We start from the raw sequence: 22,869 nt of genomic DNA, 5'->3' as shown, positions 1-22,869 counted from the left end.
TGTGCGTAAAATGTATTTCCTTGCTGAAAAGACAAACCAAACCAGGGAATGCACTACGAAAAACTGTCAAAACCATTATTTTCTTCTAACTATATATTAAGTGCAGGTCTAATGGAATGGAACTGAGCTCTTGAAAGCTTCCTGTAAAGCAATAAGCATGCTTCTGGAATTATACAAATAAGAAATCTCTGAACTCCTTCCAATCAGTCAATATATTTCAGGTAATAAGGGCCCTTGAAGTAAACATAATATTTGGGTTATGGTCTCACCAGGGTGTTGCAGGGGACTGTGGCCTTCCGACGTCTGCATATGTAGTTCAAAACTGGATTGTCCTCTTCCTTTTTATTTATTTATTCTTTTTACTGCCATGTTACACTGCACATGCTACCAAATTTGTTGTTCTTTCGCTCCCTCATCTCCCACCATATCCCCCTTCATTTCCCACAGATAATGTCTTTTTCACATTGAATCTCTTTCTGAGCAACTGCTACATTCTGAGCATGAGGAATGCATAAAAGAGCTTTGTTAGCTTTGTTTAGTGTATTGGTCCCACTTACAAAAGTAACAGAGTTCTGCTTTTCTGTTTTGTTTTTTATTTTGTTTAAATAGTTAAAGCAGGTTGGAAACTGGTTCTTAATTTCTAATATCAAACTCCAGGCCTTCAATATGGACCGGCCAGGAAATGGAGGGTGGGAGGAATCTCAGCAAAATGTTTTGAATTTTTGTCAAATTTCTAACCAGTTCTCATAAGTTTGTGGTAGGTCCATATAAATGCAGGTTTTAATCTAAAATGTCCATCTCAAACATAATTCAAGGTTTTTTTAAAGACAGCTTAATTACCAGTTGAAATTTTCAGCTTTATACGAAGCAGACTAGGTTTTGTATATGTTGTATTATAACTAGGGGTCTGCTTAAATTATGGCAAAATTACGCATTAACACATCTGTGAAATTTGCTATTTATGCCGTGATCAACTCGTGAAAAATATGTGATTTCTCTGCAGTGTTTCTCAAACTAGGGGCCCAGACCCAAAAGGGGGTCAGTCACAAGCCTGTTAGGGTGTCGCAGTTTTGCCACTCTTACTTCTTCACCACTGCTGGCAGCAGTGCTTCCTGAAGCTGGGTGGCGGGATGGAAATACCATGCCACTCTTACTTCTCCGCTGCTGCTGGTAGGCAGCACTGCCTTCAGAGCTGACCACTTGATCAGCAGTTGCCACTCTCCCACCATCCAGGTCTGAAGGCAGAGTGCAGAGTGGTGGCTGCTGGTAGGGTGTCCAGCTCTGAAGGTAATGCTGCCTGCTAGCAACAGTGGAGAAAGAAGGGTGGCATACCATCCTTACTTCTGTGCTGTGGCAGCACTGCCTTAAGAGCTGGGCAGCCAGAGACCAGATTTCATGGGGGAGACCAGATTTCATGGTCTGTGAGACGATTTTCATGACTGTGCATTTGGTAGACCCCTAATTATAACTACATTGACTGCAAACAGTAAACTGAACCAGTTATTCTTGTTAACCCTTGTCGTTTTTCCCCCATAGGTTTCAAAAAAATCTGTAATATAACATAAACTTATTGCTGTTTTTCAACAGGGCTGCTGAATGATGGAACTGTGGGCATCTTCCGAGGCAACCAGATGCGCTTGAAACGAGCTTGTATCCGGAAAGCAAAAATCTCTGCAGTGGCTTTCCGGAAAGCATTTTGCCATCACAAGCTGGTAGAACTTGATGCTACGGGAGTGAATGCAGATATTACAATCACAGACATCATAAGTGGACTTGGCAGCAATAAATGGATCCAACAAAACCTTCAGTGCCTTGTGCTGAACTCATTAACTCTCTCCTTGGAAGACCCATATGAAAGATGCTTCAGTCAGTTGTCTGGTCTTCGTGCTTTGAGCATTACCAATGTTCTGTTCTACAATGAAGACTTAGCAGATGTTGCATCACTTCCAAGGTTAGAAAGTCTAGATATATCCAATACCTCTGTCACTGACATAACTGCACTCCTCACCTGCAAGGATCAACTTAAGTCTCTGACCATGCACCACCTGAAATGCTTGAAAATGACGACCACACAGATTTTGGATGTTCTAAGAGAACTAAAATATCTGAATCATCTTGATATTTCAGATGACAAACAATTCACATCAGATATAGCACTTCGTTTACTAGAACAGAAAGATATCCTACCTAACCTTGTGTCTTTGGACATTTCTGGAAGAAAGCATGTTACAGATGAAGCTGTAGAAGCATTTATTCAGCAACGGCCAACAATGCAGTTTGTGGGACTGCTAGCTACTGATGCTGGCTACTCAGAATTCCTTACAGGAGAAGGAAACTTAAAGGTTCGACTTTTTAAGTTTAAGTCTATTTAAGGTTGTGACAACAAACGTGGTTCTTCCAGAATGAAATTATAGGTTCACCTACCATCATAGTATTTTTATCCATTAATGGCAATTGCTAATAACTGTGGCTTAGGCCTTCATGTAACTGTCCTGGAGCCAAAATTTGGGTCATCTTTAGTGTAAAATTGTCTCTTTTTCCATACCAGTCAATGAGTCTTGAAGTACTGCTTTAAGATATCAAACCTATCGGAACAGGATGTTAGCAATGGATAGTCTGAAACTATTTATTGGCATAATAAACTCTGGTTCCTCGGCATGACCTTTAGCGTAAAGCATCAATATTTCAGAGCCTGATTCATATTGATGCATTGGCATTTGAATACAGCTTTGAGCAGTTCTACTTAACACAGTAGATGCAATAAAACTTTATATTCAGGAACTGCTTTTGTACTCCAGCTCAGCATCTGTTTTTCAGATTGATGTTTCTGCCTGTCACCCGGCCCTTTTATTACATCAGATGTGAGCCTCACCTCTGCCCCCTCTTTTCTGGATAGGGCATCGGCTACCTTGTTCTCAAACCCCTGAATACGTTTAATACTCCTGCAAAGCTGCAGTGTAGAATCTGGAGTTGGTTCATTTTGTTCTCTGGAACCATATTAATGGTGAGTGATCCGTTAACAGCCTGAACCACTTGTTGGAAGGATCTGAGCTGTTTTATACCCCACACTATAGCGTAACATTCCTTTTCTATTACCTGGTAATTCTGTTCAGTGAGAGACAGGTTTTTGCTCAAAACTGCAATGGGGTGTTTCTTCCTGGTCTGCATCAGTACATCTCGTAGGCTTGTGTTGGATACATCAATTCAAATACTTTCTTAAAATCTGGACTGGCCAAAATGGGTGTGCATCTCCCTCTTGATCTGTTCCCTCATTGTCCCTGTAGCCCTGTAAGCCCTTCTGTTTACTAGGTGTGCATCACTGGTGTTAATGTGGTGGTCTCTCTGGTAAGTGAAACCAGGTTTGTTAGAAAATACCATTTTTCGACTTTGTAACACAGCCATTACTTCTCTCCCTTTATTTTTTTTACGGGGATTAGCTCTTAATTAATGCTCTCTAAAGGGTTCTCTCCGTTACTTTCAGACATTAAATCTAAGAGAGGCAATACTTTGTGTTCCTCATCTGCATAGCATATCATGTTGACTATAGCCTCTCCGTTATGGTGAGCTTTCACTCTGTTAATATGTACAGTTGTGATAAATCCTGGCTGTAGGGTTTCTGTACTTGATAAGTGAGTTCATTCAGTTTCTCTGTCGCCTCAAAGGGACCTTCCCATGAGAGTATTTCATGCTTTTTGTAGGGGCAAATACCAAAACACCTAGATTAAAGCTCTTTCACTTGTCTTCTTGTCATAGCATGCTTTTTGTATAGCTTGGCTTTCTTCAATATTATGCTGTACCAGCTCCATAATGGTTTTAGCTCTGCCATGAATTTAGGTACAAATTCAGTTATATTGAAATGTCTGCTAATATGTGTGAGCAGCTGATTTTTGTACTGATACCACTTAAGAATAAACAGTAGGCACCCACTGTAATTTCCTGTGAGATCAGAACAGTTGTATAACAGTACAGTAAAACTTCTCTATGAAATCTCTTGTGAGGATAAACTGATAACCCTAGGTAATATAGCATGTGAAACAGACATGAAGCTGGACATGAGTTCCAAATGGTGTCAGTTTTTTTTACTCGCAAAATGCATCATAGTTTAGTGATAATCAACACTGTATTTTATCAATAGGGGAAGTAAAAACATGACAACCGCATCTCTCAGAACAGTGTAGTATGAAAGATTATTTCCTGGTCTGGCAGCAAGATATGAGAGATTAGTTTGGCCCAAGCAATATGGTATGCAGAACATTGATTGATTGTGGACTTGTTCACTGTAAACTATTTTAAATAAACACATTAAATGAAAAGTCTCCTGGCAACATGTATCCCTTCAGATATTCTGAGGTGAATTAACTAAACTTTTTTTTAATGTGTATAACAATTCACCAACTGCAGTCAGTGAACCATTTACTTGCCCGTAGGAAACACATGAAGTACCATAGCATATTGCTTATGAATAAAGAGATTTAAAAAGCAATGGCATTAGATAATGGGAGTGCTTGCTGTAACAGGGGTGAAAAAGATAACAGGTGAGCAAGGGAAGTTTTTAAAGGTACTCTCCAAAGCCTAAGTTCTTTTGTCTTGACTGCAAAATAAATAAATAAAAAAGCGTGTTCTTAACCCGAGTTTTATGAACTCATAGAAGTGTAAGACTGGAACGGATCTCAGTAGGTTATCTCGTCCAGTCCCCTTCCTTCAAGGTAGGACTAAGTAATAACTAGACCAGGGGTTCTCAAACTTTATTGCACTGCAACCCCCTTCTGACAACAAAAATTACTACACAACCCAGAAGGGGGACCAAAACCTGAGCCCGCCCGAGCTCCACTGCCAAAAGCCTGAGCACTGTCATCCAGGCTGAAGCCCTTGGGCTTTAGTTTTGGCCCTGTGCACTGGATCTCAGGCTTTGGCCCTGGGCAGTGAGGCTCAGGCTTTGGCTTCTGCCTTGGATGGTGGGGCTCGAGCTTCATCCCTGGGCCCCAGCAAGTCTAACTCCAGCCCTGGTGATCCCATTAAATGGGGTCACAACCCACTTTGGGGTCCTGACCCACAGTTTGAGAACCGCTGAACTAAACCATTCCTGACAGGTGTTTGTCTAATCTGCTCTTAAAACCTCCAATGACAGAGATTCCACAACCTTCCGAGGCAATTTGTTCCAGTGCTTAAGTTAATTAACTCAAGGTAAATTCTAGTGAAGGCAATTGTGATTTTTCACACAGTGGATTTGATTGAAATCAAATTGATTTAAATCATGATTTAAATCACTAGTCAGGAAGACTTGATTTAATCATGGTTTGCTACATAAAAATACATTCTTGTTGGTGGTTATAACCTTAATACATATTCTTCACAACTCAGTGATAGATGTAGGTTTCTTTTTTAGAAGGTACACACGATACATTTTTAAACAGTGATTTATTTTGAAAACTTTTCAGATTAGTTTTAGAGCTACACCTCTACCCCGATATAACGTGACCCGATATAACATGAATTTGGATATAACGCGGTAAAGCAGCGCTCCAGTGGGGGGCGGGACTGCGCGCTCTGGTGGATCAAAGCAAGTTTGATATAACGCAGTTTCACCTATAACGCGGTAAGATTTTTTGGCTCCCGAGGACAGCGTTATAGCAGGGTAGAGGTGTGTTATCAGAAAATGAATGATTGTTTGGTTATTTCATTTACCAAAGGTAATTGAAGCAGATATTTATGAAGTCATTGGGAGGTGAACTATCTCTAATTCAACAGGTTAATCATTAATATTTGAAGGATTTCCTTGCCATGTTGTATTAGGAGGAAAACATCACCAGACAGTTTAAATTGTTTTATTTAACTAAAACAACAACGTTAGGTATTCTGGATTTTTTTTCTTCAGCAGCAAACATATGCTTTTTTGTTAAAATATTATATGTACCCCGCTTCTCACATTTATCTCCAGACTTCTCCTTGTCCAGATCTATTCCGCCCCCAACTATCTTCTATTCATTAAACTTTTTGAAACTTTGCACTTTTAGAGAGAGGTAAGGGATTGACTCTGTGTACAAATTTGCAGAGGGACAATAGGGCTGAGGTCTGTTATTTCTCACCTCTATATATTTATTTATTTAAAAATATTGTTGCTAACAAGCATGTTACCTCTGGAGACACAAATCCACAGTTTGAGAACTGCAAAACTAAGCATCTCTGGTGGTATCTCCTAGGCTGAGCACTGAGTCCCATTGGGTAGATAGAAAGATTAACCTAAATAATCTATACAGAAGCCTGTAGACCCCCATAAAATTGGGTCCCTAATCCATGAACTATTGGAACTCATTTACAAAACTTTTCTTAAACATTACATGAATATATTGTCTCATACTATAGAATTAGAAGTTATAATCCCTATTCCATGTTGAGATATCTTTGAGCTATAAAGTATCTTAATTAAAACTATCTTTAGATAGGTTTTTTCCCTCAAAAAGCATTTTATAAAAAAAAATCCAATTTAAATAAAAACATCCACTTTTTTTTTAAATCATTGATTTTTATCCACCCTAATTTTTCACACGAGTTAGCAAGTTGAGTTAGTGTAGGCTTTAAGAATACATTTCTTTTTTTTTTTTTTTTTTTAAGTGAATATAGGACCTATGATACTTCTCGTTAATAGAGTTCTGGGAAGCTATAGCTACTGATTGAACTAATTAGTAACCTGCAAAAAACAGGGAAGCTTTCTCTCATTGGTGTGGCTGAATCAAAGCACCTCCTCCAGCTGAGAAAATTGCATCAAGTATATTGCTTCAGCAGCAGTGTGTGCCCATTTATGACGGATCATGCAGCTGTGAATCTTGCTTATAAGGCAAAAATTGACACAAGCAACATTAGTTGGTTATGGAGTGACACGCCTCCTGCCTGATTGGTTACAGGGAGCTCTAGTCAAAGATTGGATTGAAGCTGAGTTTTGGTTTATACTTAGGGCCTTACCAAATTCACAGCCATGAAAAATGCGTCACGGACCGTGAAATCTGGTCTCCCCCTTCTGTGTACTTTTACCCTATACTATGCAGATTTCATGCGGGAAACCAGCGTTTTTCAAACTGGGATCCTGACCCAAAAGAGGGCTGTGGAGCAGGGTCACAAGGTTATTGTAGGGTGGATGCAGTATTGCCACCCTTACTTCTGTGCCGCCTTCAGAGCTGGGTGGCCGGAGAGTGGTGACTGCTGTCTAGGCATCCAGCTCTGAAGGCAGCACCCCGCCAGAAGCAGTGCAGAAGTAAGGGTGGCAGTACCGTACAATGCCACCCTTACTTCCACCCTGCTGCCTTCAGAGTTGGGTCAGGACCCCTACAGTTACAACACCATGAAATTTCAGATTTAAATATCTGAAATCATGAAATTTACGATTTTTTAAAATCCTATGACCATGAAATTGACCAAAATGGACTGCGAATTTGGTAGGGCCCTATTTATACTGTACAATGTTACCTTATTTCAATGGGAAATGTTAAAGTTTGTCTAGTCCTGGGCTACTGCTGGCAGATCATGTACGAGGTAGATGAAATGTTAAAAACACAGGGATTTGGATAAAATGCCACCAGCTTTGGAACAACAGTTTTGCACAATTAAGAAAAATCAAATTCTGAAATACAGTAATGACAGCTTTTAAAAAATGGTAATATAAACTTCTTTGTCTGTTCAAAGGTGTCTGGAGAAGCAAATGAAACTCAAATTTCTGAAGCACTGAAGCGGTACAGTGAGCGGGCATTCTTTGTGAGGGAAGCACTCTTTCATCTATTCAGCCTTACACACATTATGGAAAAAACAAAGCCTGAAATTTTAAAGGTAAAAAAAAAATACACTTCAGATGAGAAAATCTTGCTCTGTTCTGTAAATTTAACTTCAGATGAACATCTGGAAAGCTTATAATATACTGAAAACTTAGTGTATGTTATGTAGCTTTCTTCTGCCTGTTTAGTTACTTGATTATTGCTTAAGAGGTTTAGTAGAAATCATTAAGCTTTTGTTAATGTTCATGTGAAAATGATTTATGAGGTAATGGTGTGGAAGGTGCAAAATAGTTGATTTTCCTCTGAAAAGAGGGACCAAGCTAATTCAGCAGCAGTATGAATTCATTTTACAAATAAATACTTCTGAATATGGCTTAGAATAGTCTCCTAGTATTGCATTATGACATGCTAATTATTGAACAAGTATTGCTTAAAGATAGGCTATTGAGTTACCTGTAGGATTTATTAGACTAAAAGCCTGTCCCTAGGACACTAGCTTTGTATCATTGGTGCCCCAGAGGTAGTTCAATCTTTATCATTACAATGGAAGGAGAGATCAGAGAGGTTCAGTTTTCTAACAAAAAAGATAATTGATCAACATCGTTCAAGTTAAACAAGTGACTTTAAGAAAACATCATGATTCTTCCCCCCCTACTGTGTTAGCAGGAGATATTGCAGCTCGATCATGTTAGTGTCAATTGCAAAGAGAGTTTGGATATTCAATCACCAGCAAAGATTATTCTTCCATTTCCCTGTGTATAAGTATTTGTGACAAGTTTACAAAGCCAAAAACATAACCTGATAAGGGATGGCTATAGGCCTATGGTAAATTGGCAGCCGCCTTGCTGTAGTAGCACTAAGATTACTGTGGTTACTTACAATAGGCCAGTACTGTACCTTTTCTATGCTGCAGACTTTGTCCATCTCATTCCTGCTCGTGAAGGGTGTTTCTGTTTCTATGCAGTGTGTGCAGCAGCTTGGGGTATCAGAACTGCCTCAGAATCTTTTGCAACATGTTGCAACAGCAATCCTTTGAGAGATTGCTGCAACTGATGCAAAGCACTCTGGGCAATGTAAGTTATCTGCTTTAAATGACGGAGCAAAAGCAGAGAGGCTCTTTCGGGATGCTGAAATGTCCCTCACTGGGTTGCTGAATTGAGTGAGAGGTAGAGAGGAACTGTGGTGCACAAAATCACATCTGCTTCTGGCACCAGTGGATCCAGGGTTGCTCTTCAGTATGTGGATTTGTACGTAATGTGAATATGATTTTTTTTGTCTTTCAGCTTGTGGTTATTGGAATGCGAAATCACCCTCTGAACTTGCCTGTGCAGTTAGCAGCAAGTGCATGTGTGTTTAACTTAACCAAGCAAGATTTAGCAGCAGGCATGCCTGTTCGACTACTGGCTGGTGTCACTCACTTACTCCTTAAGGCCATGGAACATTTTCCAAACCATCAACAGGTAAAAATATTAGGTTTTGTTTTTCTGTGGATTTCTCATCCTAACAGGAGGCCTAATAATAGATATACAGCCCAGGTGCTGTGAAGTGTTTCTGCTTTCAGAATATTTTAATGTTATGACGTATTGACTGTAAGCTAAATAGAGCTTCAGCTGTCTTGTAAGCTTGCTGGGGGTCTAACCATCCCTGTAGATATTGCAAAACAATAGGAACTTAACAGAGAAGAGGCAAGGTCTTGACTCCACCTCAGCGTTGACTTTGAATAGATATACCCAAATATGTTTGTGTACGGTATGCACACTTGATCTATTGTAACTTGAAAGGCTCATCTTTGTGCCAGTTTTATTCTTAGATTGCAGTTCATTAATATAATCATGATGCATGACCTAACTTGTACCGGTGCAGTTTGATAGTTAACTTAGTAGAGTTAAGGATCTGTGGTTGTACTATTGCTACGAATGGCATCACTGTACAGTGAGATTCCACCTAACAGGCACTAATAGTAGCTGCATTTTCTCACTGATAAACACATGGACAAGGAATGTCTGGTGCCTTTCTGTCCTTGATCTATGCATTCCCTGGAGTCACTTCCCTGTTAAACTCTCTGCCTCATAGGAGTGCAGTTTGTAGAAGCAATGTTCCTCTAGCATGGCTTTTTTAAAGCCTTTATTTTACTGAAATCAAACTAATCAACAAACTAGGGCAATAAGAGGTAAATAAAAGAATAATGCCTATTGTCATCTCTATCAACCATTGTATGCACAAAATTCAGTAATTGTGCTAAACATTTCCTCACACAGCAAAAAACAAAGAACCAGCACAGAAAGGAGAGACACAAAACAGGAGAGATACCACCATTAGATATCTGACAGCTATGCCCCAATGATTATCACCATGATATTATCATTATCCAGGCAGGTTTGAGTTAAGTAAAAGTCCAGAACTGATTATGTTGTCCTTTACAAAAACAGCCCTGAAGTTTATGGTAGAGAATTTTGGATATATGGGTGCAACGTCTCTCTACATGTTGTCTGTGGGTTATTGCTCAGTAAAGCATGACTAATGTATTGGAGGAAAGCTTCCCTCCAAAGAGAAATGTGGAAACTTCTTGTGTAGTCCCTAATTACAAAACTCATTTTGGATGATAAGCAGCAAAGTAGCAGCAGGCCTGGCAGGATTTGCTTGTGAGTTGTTTCAAAGAGGTCAAGCTAGTTGAAAGGTGTGGGGGTTATATCACATTCCACAGGCTGTGAGGAATGAATGCCTACCTTTTCCCAAAAGTTAGCAAATGCCTGATATAACGAAAGAGGCTGCCATTCTCAGCAGTATATTTTGGGCAATTCTCAGTCTAAAATGTCAACTTTAAAGACTGTGTACTGGGGGCAAATAAGCCCTGTTTTTAATATCTGGTACAGTGTTTCTCTTCCACCATGGGTCTAGAGCAGTGATAATCAGACTGGCTTTCAAGCCGCAACTGGCTCTTTAATGTGTCTCCTGCGGCTCTTTGTAGCACATGATATTAAAACACTCTCTGATTTAATTATTAATCAGTCAGGATTCTTTTACTATGTTATTAACTAATTAAAATATCAACTTGCACTAAGTTATTAACTTATTTGCTGTGAGAATAATATTTAGTTGATATATATATTTCTCCTGTCATTCACACTACTGTGGCTCTTTTGGGTAATGTTGATCGCTAATTTGGCTCCTGAACCACTGAGGTCTAGACAGTTTTGATACAGACCTGTTTTTCCAAATATTTTGGGGGTATTTCTTTACCCAAGTCCACTTCCAAAGGTTTTCTAGTATTTTCCTCTGTTGGCAACAAATTAATAATTTTTGTAGTCTGGATTTCAGAGATCACGAATGATTTGCAGATTTCATTAATTGTGATAGGCTAACTGGCCTAGAGTGCTCTGTGTTTTGGGATATAGCTTTGAAGAAAGTTGTGGATTTTTAAAAACTCTTTCTCCCACTTCATTGGACCGTTGAGTTTAATACTAAGAGGAAGAAATGCTCTAGGTGCAAGACTATAGTACAGCCAATTATATCTTTGTAGCCATGTCTACCTGGCTCTTATTAAGTTGTTGACCCTACCCATTTGAAGGTCAATTATGAATAGTCATTCTAGAAACCTTAATTAACAATAGGAAATTGTCATTGTACAATTTGACACCACTTTCCCCCCAAAAAGCCCTTATACTTTGTATTGGGTAAAGAGACCATGTGAAACTTGACTCCCCAGTATGGTATGGCACATTCTGTAGTGAAGAGGGTGTTGTTGTTATGTAAAGGACTTTGCTTTGTTCTAGAAAAATTATTTGTGTTTTTGATTTGACCCTTCTCTTGTTTAGAAATATAACCATTTACAGTACAGTACATGATCCACCAAACTTCCACAATTCTGGTGTAACAAGGAAGCACTTTAAAATTTTTGTATTTTTCTGCTGAACACTTTTTTGATGTCCTACAGCTGCAGAAGAACTGCCTTCTTTCACTGTGCAGTGACAGGATCCTTCAGGATGTTCCATTTAACAGGTAAATTTAATCCTATTAATTAAAATGGGATGTAGAATAACGTATCGATGGGTTTTGGTTGTTACTTTTTAATCTCCTGGATTGTAGCGTTTATCTTTGAAATATGCTAATTGTTGGCCTAGTCTCAGGAAAAGAGAACCCTGCCATTTTGGAGACCTGATTTTGATTCATAGGGTTAGATTCTGATCTCAGATCCCATAGTAACTCGTGTATACGTGAGAATTTTTTGGGCCCATAATTCACAATTATATGGCTTATGGGTCTGAAAAAATCCTTGTCTAGACAAGGCAAATGACTTCAGTTAAATTACTCTAGCTCTACACTGGAGTAACAGAGATCGGAATTTAATCCCCAGTTTGCTGAATCTCTGGATTTGTGGAAGTGAGTTTTGTCATTTTGCAGTGGTCCCTTTATTTAAAAACTTTGGAAGGCTTTGGAGGGTTTGCATCCAACATGCCTAGGTTAGATAATGAAGGATAGAGAAAGTGAGGGGTTATCTCTGGTTTTAGGCCAATTCTCCTTCAGCTCTTTACAGAAGAGGACCTTGTGCTTTTATATTAAACTTCTAGTAAAAGAGACACTGGGGGAGCAGATCCTGAAATCTGAGTAATCCCTGTGATCTTGGTCTAATTGAAGATTTTATATTTGCTGTAGCAGGCTGGCAGACTGTAAGCTCTTCATGTTTTCAGTAGATAGATTTCTGTTGGTGGTTTTCCTTGGCTTACCTAAAGGTTGTTGTAAGAGTTGATGTTGAAACTTTTCTGAGTGTTGCTCTGTAAATTTCACTCATTGAGTGGGCTTGAGACTAGCTTTGCCTGCTCTTAATTCCACTGTTCACTTCCACCGTCTTGGGACAAAGCACAGTGCTTCCAATTTCGACTGCCTGGGGGCATCCTGGTCTGATGTGTGGTGTGTATTTTCCTTTTTAAAGGCTTACGTGACTTCTGTTCTGAAAATAAAAACTGTTAACTTTCAGGTTTGAAGCAGCTAAGCTTGTTATGCAGTGGCTGTGTAACCATGAAGATCAAAATATGCAGAGGATGGCAGTGGCTATAATCTCCATTCTAGCTGCAAAGGTACAAGACTTATAAATGTAGAAGTGCTGAAGTATAATTTACTGGGTCCTGATGATTTTTCTGATATTCCCTAATATTTTTGTTTATAGCTTTCAACTGAGCAAACAGCTCAACTTGGTGCAGAGCTCTTCATTGTTAGGGTAAGTCCAGTGCTGTCTCTTACAAATTGCTACCCTGGATCTCCTATTTTAAATCATTTTGAAATTGGCTACAGTTAGGTGTATTCTATCAAATTAAAAATAAGCAGTTACATTTTACCTTCCGTCAGTACTGCTACCAGGAAAAGATGGGCACTCCAGACTGTCAGGAGGGCACTCGCTCACCATGTTAATGAGGGTGGCCTGTGGGCCCAGTAAATAGAAGCCAAAGTAAATAACTTGATTGTGTCAGGACTTAAATGACTGCAGTATGGATGGAAAACTCAACTCTGACTCAAACTTTTTGTTGTTTGCAATGAAGTTTACCTTGAAAACAAGCTCCCATGGACATGTTTACATTGGCATGCAGGTACAGTACATGGGGCCACTGTGGTGTCAACTGGCTGGAGCAATACATAGAGGTTAAACTAGGTATCTCACATCTTTTAAAAAAGTTTAACATGTTTTTACTGGAGTTTGGAATAAAATTGAGACACAGAACAAACTATCAGAAGTCATTGTTTGTGGGACCTGGTTTCAGGAGCAGTCTGATGGCTTCAGCTCCAGGGCAGTGGAAATACAGATTTCAGACATGTCTCTCTCAATTTCTGGAGAGAGACTATGATGCAAAACACATCTCTGATGGTGCCTTACTTATGGCCAACCAGTATACCAAACTACATTTCCTTAATGTCTGTGCAGGATAGATGTTCAAGTGAAAGCTATTGATCAGTTATAAACCTTAATTGTCTTCAGAATAAATTAGGTGTCTTAGTGGAGTTCATTGCAGAACCAAAAAAGTCAGAATCTTGATCCAGCTTATTTGATGCAAGTCACTAAAAGTAGTGGGTACTAGCTATTAAAACCAAATGGAGGTTTAAATTAGTATTTAATATTTTCCCCTACCAACCTTAGTTTAATGTTTTTCTCTTTTTAAAAATGTACAATAGAATATTTAGGAAAAATTGTCATTGCTTGCAACAATCAAACGGAGGTGGTGGTCTTGTACAGTTGGCCCATAACAATCCTGCAAGAGGTTTAAGAGGTAGAGAGATGGAAAAAAAACAGCCCACAAGCATGTAGGAACAAAGTTAAAAAGGCCAACTTACAAAACAAGATTAAACTAGCTAGGAACATAAAATGTTTTCTTTTTACAAATACATTAAAAGCAAAAGGAAGATCAAGGACAGGTAGGCCCATTACTCAACAAGGAGGGAAAGGCAATAACAGAAAACACAGCAATGAGTGAAGTATTAAATGTCTTTTTTGCCTCCTTTTTCACCAAAAAGGTTAGCAGTGATTGGACGTTTAACACAGTGAACATCAGTTTAAATGGGGTAGGATCTGAGGCTAAAATAGGGAAAGAACAAGTTAAGAATTACCTAGACAAATTAGATACCTTAAAGTTGGCAGGACCTGATGAAATACATCCAGAATATTTAAGGAACTGGCTGAAGAGATCTCTGAGCCACTAGTGATTATCTTTGAGAACTCATGGTGGAAGGGAAAGATCCCAGAGGACTGGAAAAGGGAACATATAGTACCTATCTATAAAAAAGGGAATAAGGACAACCCATAGAATTATAGATCAGTCATCTTATCTTTGGTACCAGAAAAGATAATAGAGCAAACAATCAATCAATCAGCTTGTAAGCACCTAGAAGATAATAAGGTGATAAGTGACAGTCAACATAGATTTGTCAAAAAAAAAAAAAAAATCATGTCTAACCAACCTAACATACTGCTTTTGACAGGGTAGCGGGCCTGGTGGATGAGGGAGGAAAGCAGTAGATGTGAATCTCGACTTCAGTAAGGTTTTTTGATACTGTCTCATAAGCAAAATAGGGAAATATATACCCTAGATGAACCTACTATAAGGTGGATGCACAAGTGGTTGGAAAACTGAACTCTGAGAGTGGTTATTAATGGTCCATGTCAAGCTGGAAGGGCATATTGAGTGGGGGTCCCACAGGGATCTGCCCTGAGTCTGGTACTATTCAATATCTTCATAAATGATTTGGATAATGGCATAGAAAGTACACTTACAAAGTTTGTGGACAATACCAAGTGGGGAGGGGTTGCAAGCACTTTGGAGGATAGGATTAGAATTCAAAATGATCTTGGCAAACTGGAAAAATGGTCTGAAATAGAATGAAATTCAATAAGGACAAATCCAAAGTACTACTTTTAGGAAGGAATAATCAATTGCATAAATACAAAATGGTAAATGGCTGCGTAGGATGGAGTATTGTAGAAAAGGATCTGGGGGTTATAGATCACAAACTAAAATGAGAATCAACAATGTAATACTACTGCCAAAAACGCTAACTTCATTCTGGGATATATTAGCAGAAGTGTTGTAAGCAAGGCATGAAAGGAATTCTTCCAGTCTACTCAGCACTGCTAAGGCTTCCTCTGGAGTATTATGTCCAGTTCTAGGCACCACACTTTAGGAAAGAGCTGAACAAATTTGAAAAAGTCCAGAGAAGAGCAACAAAAATCATTAAGGGTGTAGAAAACATGATCTACAAGGAAAGATTGGAAAAAAAAAAAAGGTTTGTTTAGTCTGGAGAAAAGAAGATTGAGGGGGGACATAAGTCTTCGAGTATGTAAAAGGTTGTTACAAAGAGGAGGGTGATAAATTGTTCTCTTTATCCAGTGATGACAGGACAAGAAGCAATGGGCTTAAATTGCAGCAAAGGAAATTTAGGTTAGACATTAGGAAAAACTTCCTAACAGTAAGGATAGTTGAGCACTGGAAAAAATTACCTAAGAGGTTGTGGAATGTCCATCATTGGAGATGTTCTTTCATCATCTAACATGTTCTTTCATTTAAGAACATGTTAGACAAACATGTCAGTAATGGTCAAGATAATACTTAGTCCTGTCTCAATACAGGGAACTGGACTAGATGACCTATCAAAATCTCTTTCAGTCCTACATTTCTATGATGCTATGAATATACTTGATCTCTTATAAAAGAATACAAGCATGAGGGTGTATAGAAAAATAATTAGTGGAAATATACGGAAAAACTGACTGTGTTAATTGCTAAGTATATTAATCTCCATTCTAATCAGAGATGCAGTTACTTATTGCCCTAGTCTGTGCATAAGTAAACAAAGATGATGATATAGGTATAGCTCACACAACTTCAAAGTTAATTTTCCTTTTTGTTCTTCCTTTTCCAGCAACTTCTACAAATAGTTAAGCAGAAAACAAATCAGAATCTAGTGGATACTACACTCAAGTTTACACTGAGTGCGCTTTGGAATCTCACTGATGAATCTCCAACCACATGTAGGCACTTTATTGAAAATCAAGGGCTAGAACTCTTCATGAGAGTCTTAGAGGTGAGGACTATGGTTTATGCAGTGGATTTCGTTCCTTGGTTCTAAAATTTCAGCATTAACAAACAATTTTTTTGTGTCTTACATAAGCTATGCTTCACTTTACAGTCCTTCCCATCTGAGTCATCTATCCAACAGAAAGTTCTTGGCCTTCTGGTAAGAAGAATAGAAAAACTATAAATTTTACAGAAATACCAGTTGTTCTTAATTGTGTCCATATTTAATTTCTGTTTGAGAATTGGCTTAGATCAGGGGAGGGCAAACTACGGCCCGCGGTCTGGATCTGGCCCATAAGGGCTTTTCAGGATTGCCAGCCTCTGGCGCAGCGGGGCTAAGGCAGGCTCCCTGCGTGCCCTGGCCCCACGCCGCTCCCGGGAGCGGCTGGCACCATGTCCCAGCAGTCCGAGGGGGTGGGAGAGCAGAGGGCTCCATGCACTGCCCTCACCTGCAGGCACCGCCCCCTGGATCTCCCATTGGCCGGGAAAGGGGAACTGCGGCCAATGGGAGCTTCGGGGCTGGTACCCGCAGGTGAGGACAGCACGCGGTGGAGCCGCCTGCCCTACCCCACCCCCAGGAGCCACTGCCAGACATGCTGGCCACTTCCAGGAGTGGCGCAGGGCCAGGGCAGGCATTGCCTTAGTCCCGCTGCGTGCCACTGCCACCCCAGAGCCGCTTGAGGTAAGTAGTGCCAGGCTGGAGCCTGGACCCCAAATCCCCCTTGCACCTCAACCCCCTGCCCTGAGCCCCCTCCCACACCCCACACCTCCTCCTGCACCCCAATGCCCTGCCCTGAGCCCCCTGCTGTATTCCACAGCCCTCCTGCACCCCAACCCCTTGCCCTGAGCCCCTTCCTGCACATTGCACCCCTCCCCACGCTCCCTCCAGCCCCCTGTCTCAGCCCTACATTCATGGCCCTGCATACAATTTCCCCACCCAGATGTGACCCTCGGGCCAAAAAGTTTGCCCACTCCTGGCTTAGATGGTACACTGTGAATTATACTTTATTTTCTTAACCTTTAATCTTACATAGTGGGTTCTTGGGAGCTATGCGTTTGACATCATGATTTTTAAACTACATTGCCAGTGTTTCCAAAGCATGACCTTATGTAGGTGTGGCTATTTAATAGTTATTATGGACAGTCTGAGCCTTCAGGAAAGAGCAGGGAGTAAGTCCTCAAATGACTTCAAGGACTCAAAAGAAGGTTAAAGGTTAAAAGTCAATGGGACTTTAGGGTCCTACATCACTCTGGGTAAATTCTCAAAAGGATCTGTTTAGAAGTTTTTATTCTTTTTTAAAAAAAGAGCGTAAATAACTTAGTGATATATGTCTTAATGGTTTGAGGGAGTCTTTCATGGAAGGGAATGTGTTGAGGTAGGAAGTGAACGCCGTTAACTTTTAGACAAATTCAGAGTAAAATGGGGAAATTTTCAAAGGCAAAATAGATGCCTAGCTCCCATCTATAACTTTGAAATTTGCCTCTACTATCCATACATATGACTGAGTTGACGTTATACGCCCATTAATACATCATTATTTCTATTGATATTTTCTCAATTCTGTTTTTCTACAGAACAATATAGCAGAAGTGAAAGAGCTACATTCTGAGCTAATGTGGAAGGACTTCATAGACCACATCAGTAAACTATTGCACAGTGTTGAGGTAGAAGTCAGTTACTTTGCAGCTGGGATTATTGCTCATTTGATATCTCGAGGAGAGCAGGCCTGGACATTGAGTCACACTCAGAGGACATCTCTTCTTGAACAACTGGTACAGAAATAGCTAAATTTATTCCCTGCTTTTGTGTTATATTAATATTAATTGCCTTTAATTAGCATTAAGAATTACAGCACTTGGTTCTCTATCTTGCAGCACTCAGCCATTTTGAATTGGCCAACGCCAGAGTGTGAGATGGTTGCCTACAGGTAACGACTGCCTTGATTTAAAGTTTGGAACATAGTAACTCTAGCACCCTTCAACTTGCTCTAAAAATTACAGGTCTCTGCCTGAAGCATTGTAGGCTGCCTGCCAAACATTGTCCCTATGAACAAAACCATGCTTCTGGATGGTACCCTCTAGTATCTTACCTTGGACAAGGTGGCTTGGCCTCTGGGAGTGATGGGAGAAATGAGTCAGCCTGGGTCTCCTTTCAGAGGCGGATATAGGGCTGTTCTTTTCCTGTCTCCTCCTACAGCCAGCCTTACCTCTTTAGGTAGACTTTCGGATTAATGTTCAACGGACCATATGAAGAAACTAAACAGCATATTAGCTATTGAGCTACAGTAATATAGGGTGGTATTGTATGCCATAGATTCCTGGGTTTTAAGGCTGGAAGGGACCATTAGATCATCTTGTATGACCTATTCTGTAACACAGGCTAGGTACGCCTGCCTGTAAGTAATATGAGACACCAGGTGCTATGGCTTAGAGTAGTGATTTACTGGTAAATAACATATGTAAACTATCTTAAGCACTGGGAACAAAAGTCAAATACTGCATCCAAGACTCTAATACAGTGGTTTTCAAACTGTGGGTCGGGACCCCATTTTAATGGGGTTGCCAAGGCTGGCATTAGACTTGATGGGACCCAGGGCCAAAGTCTGAGCCTCAACACCCGGAGCCCAAGCCCGAGTCCCACTGCCCAGGGCCCGACCCCCATTGCCCAGGGCCAAAGCCAAAGCCCGAGGGCTTCAGCCCTGGATAGCAAGGCTCAGGCTTTGGACCCCCTGCCTGGCAGTGGAGCTTGGACTTTGGCTTCCCTGTCCTGGGCGGTGGGGCTCGGGCAGGCTCAGGCTTTGGTGTCGCTTCCTGGGGTCATGTAGTAATTTTTGTTGTCAGATGGGGGTTGTGGTGCAATGAAGTTTGAGAATCCCTGCTCTAACATATCACAATTGTCTTTCTTACCTATATCCTTAACTAAATATGTAGTGAAGGTATGGTCTCAGTAGTTATGGTATCCAAATGAATTGCAGAGCATCTGTTTCTGTTTTTTATCTGTAGGTCTTTCAACCCTTTTTTCCCCCTACTTGGTTGCTTCATGACACCTGGGGTTCAGCTGTGGGCTGTGTGGGCCATGCAGCATGTCTGCAGCAAAAACCGTATGTACTAAGATTAAAACTACTTTTAAATTCACCTCTCTTAACATATAGTCTACCAGGATAAAGTAGGACTTTTTGGTTCTTGTGAAAATATAAAATTGCAAATAAAGATTCTCTGATGGAAAAAAAAAAAAAATAAAAGAATCTAGAAAGTTCTCATGGTCTTCATCCTTAACTCTGATGGGAAAAGGCATGTTAAGGTTTGGCTTAAAACAGGGGCAGAGACTCTTTTTTAAACTATACTATTTTATCTACATGGATTTTATTTTTGATATGCACATTAATTAAAAACAGATTCATGTTAAACAGATACTTTATTGGGCTTTCTAGAAATGCATTTTGTTCAGAAATTTCAGCAATAAATAAAATACAAAGTTATGGACAACATAAATTATCATTCTATTTAAAGAAGAGCAGAGAGTATAGCAAGCAGTAATCTCCTGGGGTTTTGGGGTCATCCTGGTGGTTCTTCGAGTGCTTGTTCATGTCAGTTCCATTCTAGGTGTGTGCATGCCCATGTGCACTGTCGTTGGAGACTTTTGCCTTAGAGGTATCCAGAGGGTCGGCTGTGGCGCCCCCTGGAGTGCCGCGCTTATGTGGCAGTATATCAGGCGCCACCAACCCTACGCCCTCTCAGTTCCTTCTTACCGCCCATGATGGTTGGTTGAAGTGCCTTGTCTTGCATTGCAAGAGTGTTAGCGGTTCTTTCAGCCCATTATTCTGTCTCCTTTGTGGTTAGTTTTTAGGTACTTTAGTTTGACCATTAAGTTAAGTGTTAGATAGTTTTAGTAGTTAGAGTCCCGACTGGGACTTCGCTGCAGAGCAGGGCATGTCCTGTTCCCCAGGCTTTTAGCCATGTTCAGTGTGTACCAAGCCGATGCCTATCAGTGACCCCCACGATAGCTGTTTGAAGCGTCTGGGGGAATCACACAGAAAAGACAAGTGCAGGATCTGCAAGAACTTTCACCTTTGAACTCAAAAGGATTGGGATAGCCGCTTGAGGACCCTCCTCATGGAGGCTGCACTTCATCCTGGCTTGGAGCCCTTCCGGTTGGAGTCCACGTCGCGTACTTCAGTGTCAGCGTGCAGCACACTGCCGGCACCAGAACCTGCCTGGCACCGTTCCCCTTCGCCGGTGCCCAAGAAGTGGCTGAAGCCCAAAGGCCCATCAGCATCACAGGACAAGGGGGCTTTGGGCAAAGGATCTGTGCTAGGCCACATGCCCACCCCGGAGCTGCTGTGGTTGGACCCCCAAGCCCAGCTAGGGATCCACCTCCAACTCCCGGGAGCAGCAGGGGATCCCGGCCCCTCATAGTGCCACCTGTGCCTGAGGCAGCCCTGGCAATCAAGGACCAAGTAGGCCGGTCAGCACCTCAGATGCCAAGCCAGGCGATGGACCCAGTTAAGTCCCAGACCTCTAAAGGCAAGCCAGTTATGGGACCTCCCTCCGAAGCAATGGAGCATCCCTGGTCCCCAGACTGCAGACATTGATCCCTGTCACCACGGAGTAGGGCTCCAGTGCTGCAGCTTCCATCTCTGGGTAGAAGACCCAGGTCTCTAACATCAAGATTGCCACCTTTGAGACATGTGATGTCCGAGTTGCGACGCCCATCCCTGTACCTGCGGTACCACCAGGTCTCCCGCCAGAGATCACTGCAGTGCAGATCCTCATCACCTAGGTAGTCCCGCTGGCATTGATCCCTCTTGGTGCGGGATCGTTCCTAGTCATGGCACCAGTCTCTGACTCCCTGATACCACTATTCAGGCAGGCACTGTTCCTTGCCCTTTCCTTACCGGTCGCCGACAAGGATCAGCTGACAGACTCAGGTATCTACGGCTCTGCCCTGGTAGCCAGAAGGGCAGTGGTCCAAGATGGAGGGAGAGTTCAGCCCCTCACCTAGGTGGCTGCTCCATTTCGGCTACTGCTCCAGATGGATTTGCTGCCACAAAACCTTGGCACTGTCCTGCACCCAATGCACCCTGGTAACATTGCGCCTGATGGCTTGGCTGCCGCATGGCTAAATGCAGAGGAGCAGGAGTGCTTGGCCAGAGTCCAATAAGTCTTGCTGGGCAGCAGAAGGCCCTCCACTAGAATGACCTACACAGCCAAGTGAAGGTGGTTTATGTGCTGGTCCTCTAATAAAGGCATTTGGCCTGAGCAGGCTTCACTGCAGTTAATCCTGGACTACCTTCTGCACCTCAAGCTCCAAGGCCTGTCCCTGTCATCCATTAAGGTCCATCTGACTGCTATTTTGGCTTTCCACCTGCCATTAGAAGGCAGGTTGGTTTTCACCTACGGAATGACTGTCAAGGGCCTTGAGTGCATCTAACTGCACATCAGGGACCCAGTACCACTGTGGGACCTAAATCTCATGTTATCCCGGCTCATGGCACCCTACCCTGCCCTTCGAGCCTCTGGCTTTCTGTTCTCTCCTCCTCCTTCCTTGGAAGGTCGTGTTCTTGGTTGCAATAACCTTGGCCCGCAGGGTCTCTGAGATTAGGGTACTTACTTTGGACCCGCCCTATACAGCTTTTACAAGGAAAAGGTCCAACTGTGTCTACACTCAGCCTTCCTGCCCAAGGTGGTCTCCCAGTTTCATGTGGGCCAGGACATTTATCTGCCCGTCTTTTTTCGTAACCCCATAAGTTGGAGGAGCAGCGTTGGCTGCATTCCCTAGATGTTAGAAGGGTGCTAGCCTTCTACGTTGAACAGACCAAGCCATTCTGCAAATCTACGCAGCTGTTCGTCGCAGTGACTGACAGAATGAAAGGTCATCTGGTTTCTGCTCAAATCCATTTCTTCTTGGATCACCACCTTCTTTGCTACTGCTAAGACCAGACAGAGGTGCCACCTCCAGTGAGTGTTGCCGCCTCCTCAACCAGGGCACAAGCCTCTTCAGCAGCTTTCCTAGCCCAAGTGCCTATCCAGGACATCTGTAGGGCGGCCACCTGGTTGTCTGTCCACATGTTCACGTCCTATTATGCACTTACCCAGCAAGCCCGAGATGATGCTGGCTTTGGTAGAACTGTACTGCAAGCCCGTAGGCTGTGAACTCCAAGCTTACGTCCGAGGATATTTGTGAGTCACCTAGAATGGAATCGACATGAGCAAGCACTCGAAGAAGAAAAAAGAGTTACCTACCTTTCGTAACTGTTGTTCTTCGAGATGTGTTGCTCATGTCCATTCCATTACCACCCTTCTGCCCCCCTGTCGGAGTTGCCGGCAAGAAGGAACTGAGAGTATAGGGTTGGCAGCTCCTGAAATACCAACTCATGAGCACAGCACTCAAAGGGGTGCCGTGGCCGACCCTACGGATATTGCTAAGGCAAAAGTCTCCGACTGTGCAAGTGGGTGCACACACATCTAGAATGGAATGAGCAACACATCTCGAAGAACAAAAATTACGAAAGGTAGCTAAACATTTTATTCTAATCTCCATTCTGCAA

The 22,869-nt window shown here is 41.7% G+C and overlaps 1 protein-coding gene across 5 annotated transcripts in view; it reads left to right on the top strand.

The window, feature by feature from the left end:
* The window catches only part of LOC144268625 (protein zyg-11 homolog B), a 44,224-nt gene that overhangs the window by 17,718 nt on the left and 3,637 nt on the right, over window positions 1-22,869 (top strand). For 3 of the 5 annotated variants that reach the window (XM_077823675.1, XM_077823676.1, XM_077823677.1), the window contains 12 exons: window positions 1,588-2,342; window positions 2,897-3,004; window positions 7,678-7,818; window positions 9,047-9,223; window positions 11,698-11,762; window positions 12,739-12,838; window positions 12,928-12,978; window positions 16,167-16,328; window positions 16,434-16,481; window positions 17,897-18,094; window positions 18,197-18,249; window positions 19,325-19,422. In XM_077823675.1, coding sequence (XP_077679801.1) covers window positions 1,588-2,342; window positions 2,897-3,004; window positions 7,678-7,818; window positions 9,047-9,223; window positions 11,698-11,762; window positions 12,739-12,838; window positions 12,928-12,978; window positions 16,167-16,328; window positions 16,434-16,481; window positions 17,897-18,094; window positions 18,197-18,249; window positions 19,325-19,422 — 1,956 coding nt within the window. Of the gene's footprint in view, window positions 1-106; window positions 222-1,587; window positions 2,343-2,896; window positions 3,005-7,677; window positions 7,819-9,046; window positions 9,224-11,697; window positions 11,763-12,738; window positions 12,839-12,927; window positions 12,979-16,166; window positions 16,329-16,433; window positions 16,482-17,896; window positions 18,095-18,196; window positions 18,250-19,324; window positions 19,423-22,869 lie in introns of all 5 variants that reach the window. The other 2 variants (XM_077823679.1, XM_077823678.1) reach the window with 2 other exon arrangements.

The sequence above is a fragment of the Eretmochelys imbricata genome, chromosome 8, assembly GCF_965152235.1.
Source record: "Eretmochelys imbricata isolate rEreImb1 chromosome 8, rEreImb1.hap1, whole genome shotgun sequence".
Classification (NCBI taxonomy): Eukaryota; Metazoa; Chordata; order Testudines; family Cheloniidae; genus Eretmochelys; species Eretmochelys imbricata.
Note: the sequence above shows the minus strand (reverse complement) of the source record. Positions and strands in the feature narration are given on the sequence as shown.